Raw genomic sequence first — 19046 nt, 5'->3', positions numbered from 1 at the left:
GCTTCTATGTGTAATCTCATCGAGACTAAGCCTACTAGCGTTGAGGAGGCCGTAAATCAACAAGTATGGTGTTGGTTGAAAATTTTGTACACCTGGGGAATGTGCAAAATTGTGGTTTTAGCCACAGTGTGTGAGTATGATACTCTCCTAATTCAGGGAAGGCTCCCCTTAGCTACAAACTAAACTAATCTAATATGGATGGGACAATAGTCTTTCTTCTTCTTTCAAGAAAAACTATACACTTTTCTCTTCACAGAAAAGTAATAGCAATTGGAAATAAATAACAACAAATACAAAAATGAGACTTTTTTGTAGGATTTTTTGGAACATAAAAGGACGCAAAGTTTCCATGAAGGCACAAAGACCTCCGTCACTTCCTCGGGACGGGAAAACAGAAAGAAAGCTCAAAGTCTTCAACTATCTATTCTCCTATCAACCCTTTTAGATGATTTTCTGCTAACTAAGCACAATATGCAGTAGCTCAAAGTCTAGCTACATGATGCAATTCACCTTACATGCACAAGTCTTAAAAATAGAAGCAACACAAAGTCTACAAGCTATCTTCTCACTTTAGCTTTCCACACTAGTTTCGGATATGATAAACAACTCAAAGTCTGCAAGACCAAATCTGAAAACCAAACATATAACTCTAAATACAATTAGCAGCTCAAAGTCTGCAAGATTGAATTTAATCCCTCTTTCACAATAGAACAAAAATCACAATCAACTCTAGAAAATGTTGTCACATAATAACTTGAATTATCACAAAGTCTCAACACAACTTGCCTCTTTTATTGAAAGCAATCTAATTTACATCTAAGCTCAAAGTCTTAGAGTGTACATGCAAATTGGCAGAATTTTGTTGCATTGCCAAAAGATATCCATTACAATAGATCCCCTCAAGTATTTATAGGAGAGGAGCCTTGAGAAAAATGTGGGAGGATCCTAATTAATTTGAGAAATTCTCTCAGCCACCATGACTTATTCCAACTACAGTCCTAATTGAACTCAACTTGTAGTTGCTTTACATGTAATTACTGTTAAGGGCCCAAAAGTGCACCCGAAAACTAAGCTATTAAAACCTAGCACTTTGGGATAACATGGGAACAATCATGAGTCTGTGGGTAAACTGTTATTATGATTAGACCTCTGGATAGGCCGGTTCCTGATAGTGATGGATCAATTACTCTAACAAGACCTAAAGAAAAACTTTTGAGGAAAAGGGAGAGGGGATAAATAAGGAAAACTAACAACTTAAATAAGGTGATGCACCATATGATCTGAAAAATGACAGGAAAACTCCTTTAAATGCACCTGTTCTACACATATGACATCTCTGAATTCATATCACAAAAGTGTTTCATGCAAAGGATCATTGCTCAAAAAATTGAAAGGAAATGATTTTCACAAAACAATTATTTTGATAAACCATAATGCATGACCTATGATTCATGCATGAGACAGAAAATTCAAGAAAGGTTATTTCACAAATAACACAAAAATGAAAATTGCTCTCAATCACACAATGAAAAAATAACTCAGAAATGAGAAAGGCATAAACTGATATCTGTATTGAAATTTACTGTCAAAATTGCAAAATGGGTTACAAGATACAAAACTCAGCTAGGCTTGAGAAAAAATCCAGAACCTTCTCCAACTGAAATCCTTCCTTCCTTTATGCAAAAAGCCTTCCAAAGGCAAGGATAAGATGACTAGTGCTCAACTGAAAGTCTTCTTGAGTGATCTTCAAGTCAAAAATATCTTCAAATCCAAGTAGGGAAAGGAAACCTCACAAAAAGGCTTCAAACTCTACATAATTGTATGAAATCAGGTGTAAACACTTGGTCAACTGAAGGTTGATCCATGAAATACTCAAAATCAGATTCTAACTGCTGGAGAACTAGCCCAAACTCATGAATAACTGCATTCCAAGCTCAAATTCGACCCCAAATTCTTGGGATAACTTAACCTATTTAAGATTCAATATTTTCCTTCCATGTGCATATTGGGAATGATTTTAAAGACATAATTATAATACATATTAATTGGATTTATAACCCATCCAATTAAATATTCATTTTACATTATCGTGTGTACATGGAGGAAAGGTATTGAATCTTAAAGTTTAAAGATGCGAAAAAATTCCTTTTAAGAATATTGCTAGGAAATTTAACATGTGCAAAAATAATTAATTAAATATTTATTAATTATATAAATGTTGTTAGAAAATAGCAATTTTTTACAACATTGATATAGTTAATAAATATGAAATTAATTTATTATTTAATTAAATATTTGATAAGTCTAAAAAAGACTTAGGGGTTTTAAAGCCTCCCCACGGCTAGGCAAAGTTTATGTTAAATTTAACCCATAAGTGGGAGTTTGTGGAAACCTCGACCACCATGCATCTATTACCTTCGCATTTCATAAATGAAATACAATCCCATAAAAATGGGCAAAAGCAAAACAAGGGGAAATATAACGATGAAAACCTAAAATGATATTTCATTTTTGCTTTGCAAGTTTTCTTTTTCACCGCTGAAGAGGTAAATGGGCCGAGTTGCTAGGGTTCGAACATGGAGATGGGAAGTGAGATCCATATGTGTACTCCTCTCTTTGACAGTTTTCTGGAACATCACTCGGTCCGCTCCAACATTGGAAATTATAGGGTTTCACTATAAACCACGACATTGCTCCATCTGAAAAGAATGAAAGGTATTTTAGACTGTTCTTTTTGCTGAAAAGAAAGTTCGAAAACTCTCTGCATTTTTCTGTACTTAACTGTGAACTTGACATTTGTGAGTTTTGCTTGTATTTTTGAAAAGAAATCTCTGCAATTTTTTGTTTCTATTTTGCAAAAACGGGAAATTGCACCAATGGGGTTTCGTTTTCTTTTCCTTCACTTTTCTTCAGGAAACTCTGTTGATTCTTCACGCAGGCAAACTATGTTATGGTTTTTCCGTTTTTTGTGGAATTTCTACAATTCGAATAGAATTTATAGACTTTGCTTGAATTTTAAAAGAAGAAACCTTTGCATTTTTTGCTTTGCTGAAGAAGTAAATAGGAGCAATTCTTGATTTCACTGCACGAAATTCTACAAATTTCTTCACAAAACCCTCTCTGCAATTTTCTTTTTCGAAATCTCTTGTATCTCTGTGATGGGTTTATCATAATATCATGAATATCTCTGTGATGGGTGCAAGTGATGAGCTTGCAATTACAAAGTTATTTTTTACGTGTAACTTGTCAAAACAAAATCACAAATGCATAATTAAAACTATTCTATGTGTCCAAAGACACGACTCTAACTGCTTCATCCTTTGTCTGTGATGATCTTCATGCTGCTTCAGGATGCTAGAACTTGAAGTATTTTGGATTAGTGAAGACATCTTGAACCGGAGTGGGAACTTGCATCCTTAATGATCTTTGTGTCCTTGGCCAACGAACTTCAACCTTATCTTCTTGCTTGGGGTAGTATTGGCTTTTTAGGAGGGAAATAGCTGCCTTCCTCTTTTCATGTTATGATCATCTCTGTCTTTAAAGCATTCTATGCTTTCAACCATGAATTGTTGTTGTATCTTTTTTTTGTATCATCCTCGAATCTCGAAATCTGCTTGCAAAATAAGGTCCATGCCTTAATCCATTGATTTGGTAGATCGTGTGTGCAAACCTAACTGGCAAGGGAAGGGATAAACTGATGCAAAAATGGGCTCACAAGTGAATTTCGGGTTCTGGAAGCTGCATTACATGTGTGGGAAAAACAAGAGCATTAACTTGCAATTGTGGAGAACAAACATGCAACTTCCTGTGTAATGGGTAAACACAAGTTTGCACTTGTAATTGGACCTTTAAAACTCATTTTCATGTGTTTTTTGAGTGCATTTTGGACCAATTTCGGGTTCTGGAAGGTTGACTGCAAGTAGACTTTAAATGGGAAAAATGAATGAAGGTGTGAAATGAGTGGATGAAATTGTGGGTATGGCATGCACGGATGATGGCAATGAGTATGAGTGAAAATGAAAAGATTTTGGGAAGATCATCTTTATGAAAACGGGAAGAACTTTCAACTTGTAATCAAGTTTTAAAAACCCGATTTTGAAAGGATGAGCATTTTTCCAACTTTGAAACTTGGAATTTCAACAAAAGATGGTTAAGATTTTTCAACCAAAGGGGTAGATCAACTATTTTTATCTCACTTGCAATCGGGTTTTTAAATCCCGAATGCAAGTGAAGAGGGAAAATGGGGAAAGACAATGCAATTTGCAAATTGCTTTGCAAACTTGGAACAAAAGGGGAAAATCTCTCACAAAACTGATTTTAGGCAAGAGCAAAACAAAACTAACATATATACAACTTGATCAAGGAAACCAAAACAAACTAAAATAAGAAAAGAAAACAAGAACAAGGGAAGAAAGCATATCTTGATCAACAAAACGTCCTCCCAAGAACAAGAAGCAATCCTTGAAAGAAAAGATTGAATCTCTTTAAATAGACAAAGAAGAAGATTAAAACCCTAGCCACGTTTTTAAGAAAATGCCACATGTAGCAAAACGTCCAACAATTGTATGAGGAATCGGTCAAACAAAGCTTCCAATCTCCATGCCTAAGCAAGACAAGCCAAAACGACTTAGGAGAATCAAGATTTGTGACACTTTTTGAAGTAAATCGTGGCATTTCATGAAACACGTGTTTGCTGTTTGAATGCCATTAAATCAGCAAACCGTCTAACAAATGGCACAAAAAGAGTTTCAAGATGCATGAGAATAGGTATGAAATCAAAACGCCTTCCTCCTCCTTGAATTTCTCCTCAAAAATCGTTGGAATCTTTCAACAAATCCAACTTCTATAGCTGGTCGAGTTCTTGGGGAAGGGCAGCAAGTTTAAAATTGCAAAGAACATATGAAATCGGGTTTCTAAAACCCATTTGCAAATTTAAAAATGTCACTTTTCATTCATTAAGGCAAAATCAAGTTTGTGAGAGCAAACTACAAGTTTAAAATACATGTAAAAGGGAAATAAAACTCCCTTTACAAGTTTTTAACAACTCAACAAAAGACTAGTAAAGGGAAAATAAAATTCCTTTTACAAGTCACAAAAATAACTTTTAAAAATAAAATTTGTAATAGGGAAATAAAATCCCTATTACAACTTAAATTGACTTTATAATATTGTAAAAATCACTTAAGTGGAACTTTTTAAAAGAATTACAAGTTTGATTTTAACTTCAAAATTTAAAGTTCACTTGTAATATGTTCAAAAAGTTCCTACAATGACTAAAAAGCCAAAAAGCAAAAAGGGGGGAATAAAAAGTAAGTTACAAGTTCTATTTTTCATAAAGTGCACTTGTAATTAACTTAAAATTTCCCTACAATACTAAATCAAAGGAAAAATAAAACTTGCAACTTAAGGAAAATTTCTCACCTGCAATCAGGGAGAAAAAACCGAAATTGAAGGAAAAACATAGCAAACGAACTTAGAATGCGATGAAATTTGAAACGTGGTTTGAGAATGGACTGAGGATTAGTCTAGTCCAGGGGCAAGGCAAAATTCTGGCTCGGGAAGTGTGCCACAGAGTAAATTTTTTATTTTTTTACAAATTTTTTATGTGATAGTCCATCATTTTTGAAAACAAAAATGAGGACAACATATGGAAAGATGTCATGGACGAAGAATATCAATCCATCCTCAAGAATGATGTTTGGGATATTGTGCTGAGACCTAAGGGCAAGTCTGTTGTATCTTCCAAGTGGATATTCAAGATCAAGCATGTAGCTGATGGTAGCATTGAGAAATACAAGGCTAGATTCGTGGCTCGTGGTTTCTCTTAGAAAGAAGGGATAGATTATGAAGAAACTTTTGCTCTAGTTGCTCGATATACTTCCACTAGGACCATTATTGCGATTGCCACAACTAAGGGATGGAAACTACACCAGATGGATGTGAAGACAACCTTTCTCAAAGGTGTGATTGAGGAAGAGGTCTACATTGAGCAACTTGAGGGTTTCGTGATCCATGGGAAGAAGTCTCATGTATGCAAGCTAAAGAAAGCATTATATGGGCTCAAGCAGGCTCCTCGTGTATGGTATGAGAGGATTGATAGAAACTTGATAGGCTTGGGCTTCTACAATAATGATGCTGATCCGAACCTCTACTTCAAGGTATTTAATGGTGAAATTTTGATCCTGGTATTATATGTTGATGACTTATTTGGTACAGGGGAAGATCATCTCATTCATAGGTGCAAGAAGGAGTTGACTTCATAATTTGAGATGAAAGACTTAGCACTCATGTACTTCTTTCTAGGGTTAGAAGTATGGCAGAGGCCTAATGAGATCATCCTAAGTCAAGGCAAATACACCATTGATATCTTGAAGAGGTTTGGAATGTTAGACTGCAAGTCCATGCCTACTTCGATGGAAACTAACTTGAAGAAATTGAGGGAAGTTGCAGCTAGTTCAGATCTTGTGGATCCTACCATGTACAGGTAGTTGATTGGAGCCTTGATGTATCTAGTCAACACTAGACTGGATATCTTTTGTGCAGTGAGTGCACTTAGCCAGTTCATGAGTGAACCAAGACAGATACATCTAGTTGCAGCCAAACACATCTTGAGGTACTTGCGTGGCATAGTTGGCTATGGATTGAAGTACTCCTCCAACACTGTTTTGAATTTGTAAGGTTATTCAGATTTTGATTGTGCAGTAAGTGTAACTGATCGCAAGAGTACCTTTGGAGTTTGCTTCAGCTTGGGATCCGCCATGATTTCCTGGTGTAGTAGGAAACAGTCTTCAGTGGCATTGAGTACTGCAAAAGCTGAATACATTGCAGCACGTGTGGCATCTTGCGAAGCAGTGTGGCTTTGGAAGCACTTTGCAGGATTGTTCGGTCAATCGTTGGAGCTTACTATCATTCATTGTGATAACCAAAGTTGTGTGTGTGAAGCTTTTGGTTAATCCAATATTCCATGACAGATCAAAACATGTTGAGATTCAGTGCCACTACATCAGGGATATGGTACAGAGGAATGTTGTTCAACTAAGATACATTTGCACTGAGGAGCAGACGACCGACATTCTCACCAAGCCCCTTACCAAAGTGAAGTTTGTGCATTTTCGGAACAAGCTTGGAGTCGTGGAGAATGAAGCCCTGGCTGAGAGGGAGTCTCAGCATTAGTGATACATTGAGATGTATCTTCCACCCTCAGCGAGTAGGCATGGTGGAACCATCCTTTGTGAGTAGGCATGGTGGTAATACACACCTCTGGGAGAAGTTTGAGGTGAAAGCCCTCCTCCACCCTCTGCGAGTAGGCATGGTGGATCCATCCGCTGCGAGTAGGCATGATGGATGTCATGGAAGAAATTCCATGATGTACTTGTATTTTTCCACCCTCTGCGAGTAGGCATGGTGGATACGATTCAGCACTTGTGCTTGTTCACCCTCTGGGAGTAGCTATGGTGAACGACATCCATGGGAGTAGCCATGGTGGTTGTATTCATTTGCATTGTTCATGGGAGCAGCCATGAATCTCAAATGTTGTGAAGGTCTCCTCCCTAGCTAAGAGGGAGTGTTGTTGTAAGTAGCTAGGTTGGAGCCCTTTCTAGGGCCGACCTAGCACACTTGGCGTGTGTATGGCCGTGCCGGCCTTTAGAAGGCTTAAACATCTTGTGTTTGCTGTGCCCTAAGTGGGGTGGTATATGTAACTCGTGGATTAACCCTGCCCTATCTTGCTTAACGTGTGTGGTTATTTGGTTTTGGCACCACTTTATGTTTTGCATTGTAATTAGACTCCTAGCCAACCTAAGGCAAATTGATGGCTAGAGTCTGATATATATGTAATGCTAATGTCATTGTTAAGACACACATTCAGCAAATACATTCGTATCTGCTATAAGCGAATTACTTCAGAAGCAGCGAATTATCTCCTAAGTCAGCAATCATCATTGAGTGCACAGCAAACATCAATTGGAAGACAGCGAACATTATTAGAAGACAGCGAACCTTATCTAGCAGTCAGCAAACATCACTGTGTGACAGCGAACTGGTTTCAGGTGGCAGCTGTCATCATTTGAAGATCAGCGAACTGTTCTTGAAGGCTGTAATCACCATACCTCATCCTTGTGACAGCAACATTGTATTGCAAATAAGTTCATCATCTCTGTGTGCCCTAGGTTGAAGATGTTACTGTGCATAGTTTGCTGATAGCTTCAAGTGTTGAAGCTCATTGTAAAGATTCAATTGGTTATTGCCTAATCAAGATCTGAGAATTGTTGCTGGGTTTTTTACCTCCAAGAGGGAGGTTTTCCCAGGGTGTATTGGTGTTATTGTGCACATTGTCTTGTTTTCTGTTATTGCTATCTAATTGATACAGTCTGATCCTAAAATTAACACTGATGAACTTGCCAACCAAATTGAGCTGCCATTGCCAAGACCATATGGATAGTCTCAATTTTTGCTGTGGGGGCGAAAGCTTCATCATAGTCAATGCCTTCCTTGTCAGCGTAGCCCTTAGCCACAAGTTGGGCCTTGTACTTATCAATGCTACCATCTGCCGTAGACTTGATACTAAAGATCCTTTTGCATCCAATAGCCTTCTTATCGGTGGAAGATCAACAAGAACAAGTTCCCATTTATTATTCCTTAGTAAGGCCTACTATTCTGCATTAATGGCTTCCTTCCAAGGTGATGACTCAAGATCCTGCTGAACTGTTTCTGGTTCTGTTTGAGGCTCAGTGAGAGATGGATCTATAACTGCATCACCTTTAGCATCCTTTATGGTGGTCCAGTATTACTTAGGAAAGTTTTTGTGCACAGGAGATGAGGATGGAGGTGGTGAGAAAGGGAAACTGATCCAATAAAAACAAAGCCTCTTCTTGTGCTTATTCATCAAGATCCTCATCTTCATGTTCAATGTTCTTCAGTGTTTGAGAACTAGTAGGGGATGGTGAGGAAGAGGTGCTGCATGTTGGTTCCTCATCAAAATCAACATTCCTACTAATGCACACTTTCTTTTTTAATGTATCCATAAGTGTTTATACTTTTGACTCTGAACTGTACCCATGGAAAATGCATTTCAAAGGCTTACCATCCAATTTTGTTCTTTGTACCTTGGGAACATGTATTTAAGTTATAATCCAAACACACTGAAATATGAAATAGAGGGTTTCTTACCAGTCCACGCTTTCGTTGGTGTGACTTATTCAAGGAATTTGGTGGATGTTCCATTTTAATAGATACATTGCTGTATGATTAAACCCAAAATGCAGTGCAAGATCGACATCTTTCAACATACATTGCACCATTTCAACAGTAGTACGATTACGCCTCTATGCAACACCATTCTGTTGAGGTGTGTAAATAGTGGTCAACTGTCTTTGAATCCCATTCTCTTGAAGGTAGTTTGAAAATTCCTTACTTGTGAATTCCCCCTCTTGATTTGAGCGAAGGGCTCTCAGAGAATGACCAGATGATCTTTTTGCAAGGGCTCAAAATTATTTGAATTTCTCAAATGCTTGATTTTTGTGAGCCAAACAATAAACCCACTTTTTCCTTGTAAATTATCCACAAATCATAGAAAACATGACTTGGTGGAATCGGTTTGCATAGATCAGTGTGAACAAATTATAAGGGACTAGAGGCTCTATTCTCTGCAAGAGGAAAAGGATGTCATTTTCCAGCAAGACAATGTGAGCAATTTTTGCATATGGGGAAGTCCTCTCACCATACAACTCTTACTCAATGCAAGAAGATAGCCGAAACTGAGATGGCCAAATCTCCGATGCCAAAGAGTTGTGGATGCAAAGTCTTCACAGCAAGGGCCTTATCCTCATGTGTGACATCAATGGTTGAATTTATCTCTGACTACTGATGCATGAGAAACAACTTCACCGTTTTTGAATTTATCTCTAATGAGACATAGTTTCTCACCATTGTGGCAATCAAATTCAACTTTCAAGTTGTGCTCCAATAATTGGCTAATTGAAAGAAGGTTCTTTGTGAGCCTTGGAACATATAAAACCTTTGTAATTTTGCATTTCTGAGTTTTGAGGGGCAAAGTAATATCTTCAATTTCTTTAATTTCATATAATGTGTCATCACCAAGGGATAGCTACCCATAGGAAGTGGATGGAGTGAGATCACAAAACCACTCTTGTTCACCTGTCATGTCTGGATGCGCTAGAAAACATACCAGATTGAACTGTTTGAAGAGGAGTCATAGAAATTCATTATGCTCCAAAATTGATGGAATGAGAACTCTCTTTGAAGTATCTATTGAAACTAGCTTTTTCCTTGACTGAGGTTAGAAACATCTGATTGTTTGATTGCAACAAAGATTTGATTTTGGATCATATCTCCCCAGTTGGGAGGCTTTAGGTCCCTGAAGCTCAGAAACTCATTACAAATGGAATTTCTCTTTAACACCCTCTTTAGGGTACCATTTTGCCTTGGTTGGAAGTTGTACACTTCCAAACCAAACAACCATGTTTCTTGCACCCTATGTTTCTGCCTCTCCTTTTGAAGAACCATATCATGTTCTAGTTCTTCCAAAAGGCCTAGAGTGAGATCTTTAACTGAAGGTGATTCAATTTTTTGTCCTCATCTACCTTAGAGGCCTTAAATAATTGTAGATTTTCTACATTAACCATTGAATAGATATTCATATTAACAAGGGGTCCATACTTCAAGGGTTTCATATTTCTTGCTGCACCTTATATACATGCAGACCTTGCTACCCACCTTAAACTTATGCTTGTTGCAGTACAGTTCTTGTCTTCACTTGTACCTCTCTTACTCACTTTCAAGTTCTCTTTCTCCTGAAGATGTATTTGTTGGATACGCTCTATGAATTTCCCAGCATTTACAATCTCTGAGTCAGCACTTTCTCCTTTTGCTTGTGACTGTCCCACAACAACATCAAGCTGGCTTGGAGGTATGTAACCTTAACATGTTTAGAATGTTGAAATGTTTGTCAAAGTTTGTGTCCTAGTTGTAGGAATGCTAGATATAGCAAGAATCTCATCCCATATCTTACGATGATTCATATTGTAGTCTCAGAGTAACTGAACCTTCTATTTACTACCCCACTTTGTTCATTCATTTGAGGATGAGTGTGGTGCATCATTTCAGTCGATTATCATTTTGCCCCATATAGTGCATCAAAACATACCATGGAACCTTGAATCCTTGTTCGATATAGTCCTCCATGGCAAACCAAAGTGCCTTGGCACATTTGGAAAGAAAAGTTCAATTGCATCCTTATCTATTAGTGTCTGTTTTTGCATGGGATTAAGACACACATTTTGTTAAACCTATCAATCACCACAAAGCGATAGTCTTGGCCATTTCTTGTTATTGGGAAATCATGTGAAAATTCATTGATATGCTTTTCCCATGGTTGAGATGCGATGGATAGTGGCTGATGTAATCCTAGTTTCCAATTACTTGGCTTGCTATAACTGCATAGTTTACAGCTCAAACAAACTTGGCAACATCACTTAATTATTTGAGGCCCTATTTAATATGAGACATGGGGAAGATGCTATTGCTTGTATAGGGACTTTAGTGGTTCGTTTTCTACTCTCAACAGTCCTTGAATTTTTTCTAGTTGGAGGTTGTCACCCTGTGATCTGTGGCCTTGTAGTGGACTTCTAGGACAACTAAGTCTTGCTTGTGTTGGGATATCCCATCATTGATTGTATTATAGCAAGTTTGTTATACTATGTTAGTCTCTTTAGGACTCTATTTGTTAGAGTTCTTATGGAACCTCTGAGTTTCAAATTTGTTACTATTTTATAGGTATAAATACCTGTTTCTCTAATACAAATTTTAACACTTCAAACTCTAATAACTCTAGAGTGTCATTGGTATTGGAAGCATTAGACACCCTTAGGACAGCACCAATTTTCACATTGTTGATGACAAATCATTGAGAGGATGTACTTGGGCTAGGGCATTCATGTGTCTCACCTAAGGCATCACATTCTTTTTGTGTCTCAATCCTAGTTGGGGTCTCTTATTCATGTGCACACTGCCAATTTCTTTCCCACTTCTTGTAGTATCTTAAATGATGTAGGCTGTTTGGCCATAAATTTTAAAGGAGCTTTAGATAGATTTTTGGATCGATGTTCTTCACACCGCCCAAGGTTATCCCATTGGGATCTCTTAGGCTAGGGATTTCTATAGGGGACATCATCAGTTCTTGTAGTGGCGCCTTCATTGTTGTTAGTGAGGGTGACTTCCCTTCCATTGGTACAAAATAGATCAATTTTGCTTGTTTGAGTGTTGCAATGTCCTCAATTCTTTTTACTTTGGCAATGAGCCCTTTCTCTTGGATATTTGGATTACTTGTAGACTACATTTAGTCAACTTGGTTGTCTCACGAGTTCTTTCCTTTCTTAGATGACTCGAGTTTCCCCACTCTAGATTGACCCCCGTTATAGTTAGTATGAATGCTTTTATTTTTATTTGCAGCTTTTTTAGAGCCTCTTTAGGCTTCCATTTGCTATTATATCTAGTTGTATTTTCAAGTATCATCAATCTATTTTGGTCACTTGTGGACATAATGTGATTTCTTTATTTTCTTTTTTCTTCCTCTTTGGAGCTATCCTGCATTCAGTTTTGTTCTCACGAAGTAGTGATGTGTTTCCTATTGCTTCATTGAATTGCAATCTTCTCTTTGGACATTCTACTTCGACCCTAGGATGTTGAAACATGTCCTTACTTGTCATTTCTTTATTGAGTTCCACAAAAAGAATAATCACATTACCTTTAATAGGCTTATTTTGTTGAGAAACTAGTTTGAGCTTCACGTCTTTGTAAGGTTTCCTTCTTCAAGTACCTTGGAGCATTCTCTGTCGTTTTGGTTGCCATTGGTGTGTCCCAATCCTTCATACTAGGGTCTTTCATCAACCTCAATTTGATTTTTTAGTCCTTAAACCATTCTTGAGAAAGCCTTTTCTTTTATAATCCATATTGAATGATGACTTAGAGCTGATTCTCTTAGTATGCTTCTCAAAATTACCAAAGGATTCATTGTGTTAATCTTGAAGAGATTGCACTTGGTGGAGTGCTAAATATGCATACAGCAGTCATGGTTTTTGAATCCTTAGTAGAGGTTGGTATCATTTGTTTGGTAGACTCTTCTGTCTTCTTCACACCTTAATCGTCTTCTTGGAACATTCCAACATCTCTTCTTTTGCAAGAAACTTTTTTTGCAACTCCGCAATGGCATCTCCATGGCTTGTCAACATGTCCCGCAGCTCTTTGTTTTCCTCCTTTAAGTGCTGCATCATCTTTCTTAACCTTCTATTTCCCTTTTGGTTTTGTTGATTTATTTCATTGATCTGTAAAATCCTTGTATTCTTTAAACATTTGCTTATGGTTGAGTCATGCAACCAAATAGCTTGGACTTTCATGTCTATTATCAAACATGGATGCAAATACACACAAATATGGAATGGGTTTGCAACACCCATCCACTTAGTTTTCATTTCCAACCTCATGGCTTTCTATGCTTGGACTCTTGTTGAATCTTGAAGTTGTTGGAGACCTGACTATCACCCACAAATGCTAATTATGGAGCAAATTAAGATGAAATTACATTATATCTTGAAGCTCACATAAAGACTTATTCTACATACATATTTAAAGCATAAGCCACTTCCTATGTGTATTGAAATATGGATCTAACTTTAACTACTAGCCCATTATTAGTAGAAAATATCTACACAAATTAGCTTATGGTAAGATATTGGCTTGATTTTTAGAATGCACATGCCTAAGCACAATTGCTTACAGTGTAAGCTTATAAAATGTCACATTTATGGCTATCTTAATGCCATGAATGATTCTTCATATGGCTAGGACGTAGTATGTCCATTGCCATTGAATAGATATTTCCTATAGATTTGATTTTGTTTATTCTATAACAATATTTCTGGGCATGTATGCTCACTGAAGACCTTCGGGGTTGTTACGCAATGTTTAATATTGTTGGTTTTTAAGTTGGAGAAGGAATTTAATATATATTAATAACAATTTTATGGATTTATTCAATAACCTTGGTTAAGTACTGATGCTTTGACAGTTTTTTCAAATCAAATCCTCTATTTAATAGCAACTAAAACATGATGAGATGATCAGAAATGTCCTAGTTGCAAGGAAACTGAGGTTGAAGATTTGACTTTTAGTGGTGCCTATTTTGATTACAAAGCATTTTTTATTGCTTATCCATTAAATTTATATCCTATACAGGTCAAGCCTTGAAGACATTAGAAGAAAAAGGAATAGTTATTCGCTTTGTGGTGGGGCGAAGGTACTTTTCTTGCCCATCTTTCAGACAACATTAAAGCAATTCTCTTTCATCAAGGCTTTTATCTGTTGCTGTTGGATTCATAAAACAAGATATCTGTAAATGAAATTTGATCACATCAGCACTGCATGTTAAAGGACATATTGCTATCACTAGAAATACAGCTTGACTTTTTGATTTATTTGGTTATCGTATCTTAACTCTCAAAATTCTTTTTTTTTTTTGGATCTGGCAGTGCAAATAGGGGAGACAGCCTGGACAGACAAATCAATGCCGAAATGCAGAAAACAAATGATTTCCTAGTTCTTGTAAGCAATACGCTCTAGCAATACTAAGTATCTTTTAGAAATTGTTTGCAAGTACAAATTCTAACCAATCTAATTATTTACTATTCATTAGGAAATATGCTATTTCCAGTTACAAGGATGCGTTTTGTGAAGCCTTGTTGCTATTTCTAATTAATTTGTGCACTTGCCTTAGCAAGTTGAATGCAATTGCTAAAACAATTGTAGTATGAAATGTGCTTTTACTAGTGTGGATCTATAAGAATATTCCTCAACAGATCTATATGAAAAGCACCCTAAGAACCAGCAGAATGGATCTGCTGCTTCTGTTAGGGGTGGTCTTGCGACCTCCTATCTGTTGAAAAGGGTGATTTTGTCCTGATGGGAAAACCAAGAATGTAGAATGAATCAACAACTGTCTCTTGAAATTCCAGGCAAGAAGACCCTTTAGTGTGTTTGTTAGGATCTTCCAGAACCTATAACAATTGAAGATGACAAAACACATGATTGGAGGCTTGTGTGAGTGTTGTAGTGATCAAATAGGGGAGAATTTAGCTGTAGGTACTAGAAAGGATTGACTTTTTATTTTAATATTTCTAATTGTTCACAAATATTCTACTCTTACAAGCATCAACATAAGACCGATACAGACTCTCGCAAGCACAATGAGACTAATTTTAGCTCCTTTTGAGCAACCACTCTAGAGACCACCTCCAAACTAGAAGCCAACTATGGAAGAGCAAGAGTCACAATTTAGAATTCCACATCAGATGTCCCTTTGGGATTTGAACTTTGGTCTCCACAACGAGAACTCAATGCTTTAACCAACTATGCTCAAACCCTTGGACGGAAGGATTGACTTAACAGTGGGCTTATTAGAAATTAAGTGTTGTATCTATCCTCTGTACTTGATTGTTTGTGATCTAATAAGATTAGTAGATGTTTAATTGTAGCTACCAATTGGTTTTTGCCCACCTTAGGGTTCTCTAGGATAAAAATTTAGTGGTGTTGAAATTCTACTTGTTTCAGTATGTCATTTCTCTGTTTGTACAACATTAAATCCTTGGATTGTCGTTTGAGTAATTCTAAGTAAAACCATAGTTTCTCTTGGATTATCATTCGAATAATTCTAAATAAAACAATAGTTTAATTGTGATGTTGGTTAATTTATAATTTATGCTAACAATTTGAGTATATTAGGTATCATTTTGGTATCAGAGCAGATTTCTAATACTTGGAATTGTAGAAAGATGTATGACAATGACGAGATCTTTGGAGAACAAAGAATCACTTCCTTGCAACCTAGAAATATCTTTTTGGGAGTGGAATAAGGAGGTGAGAATGGATAATTGGAGTGCTTTAGTCACTTTCTTGGAAAGCAACCCAGAGAAGTGATGCAAAGTCAAAATTGGGATAGCCAACACCAAGAGGACATGAAGTACGAAGAAGAGTGGATGGACCAAAAAAAGTCCTTCATGAGCACTATAGTGAAAGGAAAATATGCTCCATGAGCACCATAGTAAAAGGAAAATATGCTTTAAAATTTTAAATCCTATTTAATGATATCAGAATTGTTTTATTACTTTTCAGATCTATGTAAATTCCAGTAGAGTTTCGGCATGTTGAAATTACAGAGAATAAGAAGAATAGAAGAGAATAAAATGACGAGAAAACCCAACCTTCAAAGCATTGGATGCAATGTACTAACCAACATCAAATGTTTCAATGCAATATCGATGTCTTCATGCTTCAATGGTAATTCCAACAACATAACCTTGCATAAAACATGACATAATATCTCCATCCCAAGACCTGTATAAATATGCCAGGAAACCAAGAATAGGTTTCCAAAATCATTGGCTCAAAACCATGATTCAAAAACAAGGCAAGATGGTCCAAGTCCAAAGCATGTGCTCCACTTCCTAGTGTAACTGTTCCAGAATACAATGTAACTCTTGCTTGAGTAGTTTGACCACCAAGACCAATTGGGGTCAAAGTAATGCCCATGCATTCCATTTAGGTGTAATAATATAATATTATAACTTACACAGGTTGCTAGTAATAGTCCACCAAGTAACTCCCTATTCAATGTTTTCTTACAATCATCACAAGACCAATGACACATGGCGAAGAGTGCACACTAGAGAATCTCAAGAGTCCATCCAAGTTTGGTGTCCTTTTTCATGTGGGCACTTTGTCTAGACTCTACAATATTACGAAATATCTTTTATTGAACCAGTAGAAACTAGGCTGGTTTTGGGTATGAAATGTCCCAAAGTTAGAATCTGCATCAATTTGATTGTGGGTTTGGATAGGGTACTGATTTTTCCTAGTGGAATTTTTTGGAATTGGATTGAGAGATTTTGATTTTTATGTGGTGTTTCTAGTTTGTTTTTGCAGCGATTCTAGATGTAGGTGTAGATTTTGAAGGCATTTTTTTGACTTTTTGACCTCCAAAATCCCATAAATATGTTTCATTCTTTCCATGAGTTTAGGAGCTGCATTCCATTCTTTTTGTGGGCTTTGGAATGCTTTGATCATCTCGTGTCTTTGACCATGCATATAACAAATATGGAAAGAGAGGAGGTTTTCATATGTTGATAGGGCAGCCAGCAGCAATAGTTGATGACCTAACAAACACAACACTAACAATTGATGACCCAACAAACACAAAACGCTAACGGTTGACAAAACAAGCTATTTACATGTGCTTGCAATTTGCCTAACAAAGGATATATTAATATAAATAATAAACATTATAGCTGTATATATTATTATTAAAATTTAGGAAATGATAAATAATATTTAATATTAATATTTACTATGTGGAAAAAAATATTAAAATATGAATATATTTGTATATTAATAATTATTTGTTATATAGGAAGTTTATATGCTAATATTATTTGAATGAAGGAGCTGTTCAAGAAATTAATTTAATTGTTGTTTTTAGGTTGGTTTTGTTTGTCATATGTAGCATTCTGAAATTTAGCTATTGTTTTTATGTTGTAGGTATATATATTGTTTTTTATATATATTTTTTTGTATACACATACCTAGAATATTCCCAACCTCAACTTTTTTGTCGTATTGGCATATTATACCCACATGCCCATATCTATAACTGATTTTGATTTGGTAACTTAGCAAAATATTAAGTAGTTGCAATTAGACTTAAGATTACAAGGTGTACAATAATTTGTGGATCTCTAGTCCAAACATAGTGTGTGTGCTAGCAAAAAGATTTGGTGTTAAGGATGATGGATAAAACACATCATAGAGATACATTCTTGGAAGAGAAGAAACTGATAATTGTTTAAGTTAATTTTGAGCATATTCCATTATAAAGTTGAAATGAAAATTGAAATTAAATCTTTTTAGGGACAATTTAATGGAAAATATATACATGAATAAAACAAATGGAGGTTGTAATTTAATGTGTAGAATGTGAGTGGGGCACAAGTTTTTTCTTTTGCATGTTTTAAGATGTCTAGTCATGCTCTTGAATGGTGAGAAAGTTATTTGGCATCTTCTAAAAAGAAGAAACCAATTGTGTCTAGTTGGGAGGAGGTCAAAGAATTGTTGCATGGTAATTTTTTTCCAATTGGGCATAAAAATGACCAAAAGATCAATTGGTTATATTTAAAGCAAGGCAGTGGCCATAGTGTGTAGGATTATATTGGGGTATTCAAGGAACATGTTATGTTGTTGGGAAAGGACCTAGAGGAGGAGGATATATTCACCAAATATTTTGGAACTCTCCACAACAATATTTGTAGAATGGTGATTACTACAAAATCAAAGGATTTGGCTGAGGTACTTGTTGGCAATTGACACTCATCCGGTGATTTCAGGAGACTTCCGGTGGTTGATTAGTTGTGTAGGGCTGTCATTGATGTCAACTCTTCATGGTGATTCGATCCGGCAGTCATGACCTAGCTTATTCGGAAGATGGAGGTAACCAGTAGATAGTTAACCGACAGAACAGGGTATTTTGATAATGTGTTGATCCGAAATCATCTCCGGTGTTTGCGGTGTTTGTGGTGATTATTTTTTCGATCTCGGTGTTTGGTAGGATCTTTAGGAAGCATGTGGTTGCAATATTTTAGTCTGGTGCTATGGTGTGTTTGAGATTGGAGCCGACTTCATCTACATGTTACATCTATTAAGGCCGACTTGATGGAGATTGTTTTTGTGGTGAGACCGGATATATAAGATCATTGTAGCGGTTGATTTTCGGTATGTTGTGATGTGTTAAGTGTTTTGTGATCAGTTTTGGTGCGATTGAGCGCAATTACACGTGCGCATTTTGCTTTCAGATCAACCGGTAACTGACTGAAACCGGAACAGGGTAATCAGCAGAACAATGACAGTTAGTGATACAAAGCCTAACGGGAACTCAATTTTGCATTGTCAGGTGCTTTCTAAGAGTTCATCTCATTGTACATTCTCAT

General features: G+C 36.4%; 1 protein-coding gene across 1 annotated transcript in view; it reads left to right on the top strand.

Moving 5' to 3' along the window:
• The window catches only part of LOC131060382 (hydroxyproline O-galactosyltransferase HPGT2), a 137316-nt gene that overhangs the window by 40217 nt on the left and 78053 nt on the right, over positions 1-19046 (top strand). The window contains exons 5-6 of the mRNA XM_057993580.2: positions 14251-14311; positions 14544-14616. Coding sequence (XP_057849563.1) covers positions 14251-14311; positions 14544-14616 — 134 coding nt within the window. The remainder of the gene's footprint in view (positions 1-14250; positions 14312-14543; positions 14617-19046) is intronic.

Source organism: Cryptomeria japonica, chromosome 4, assembly GCF_030272615.1.
Source record: "Cryptomeria japonica chromosome 4, Sugi_1.0, whole genome shotgun sequence".
Classification (NCBI taxonomy): domain Eukaryota; kingdom Viridiplantae; phylum Streptophyta; class Pinopsida; order Cupressales; family Cupressaceae; genus Cryptomeria; species Cryptomeria japonica.
This window is presented reverse-complemented; position numbering and strand designations above follow the sequence as displayed.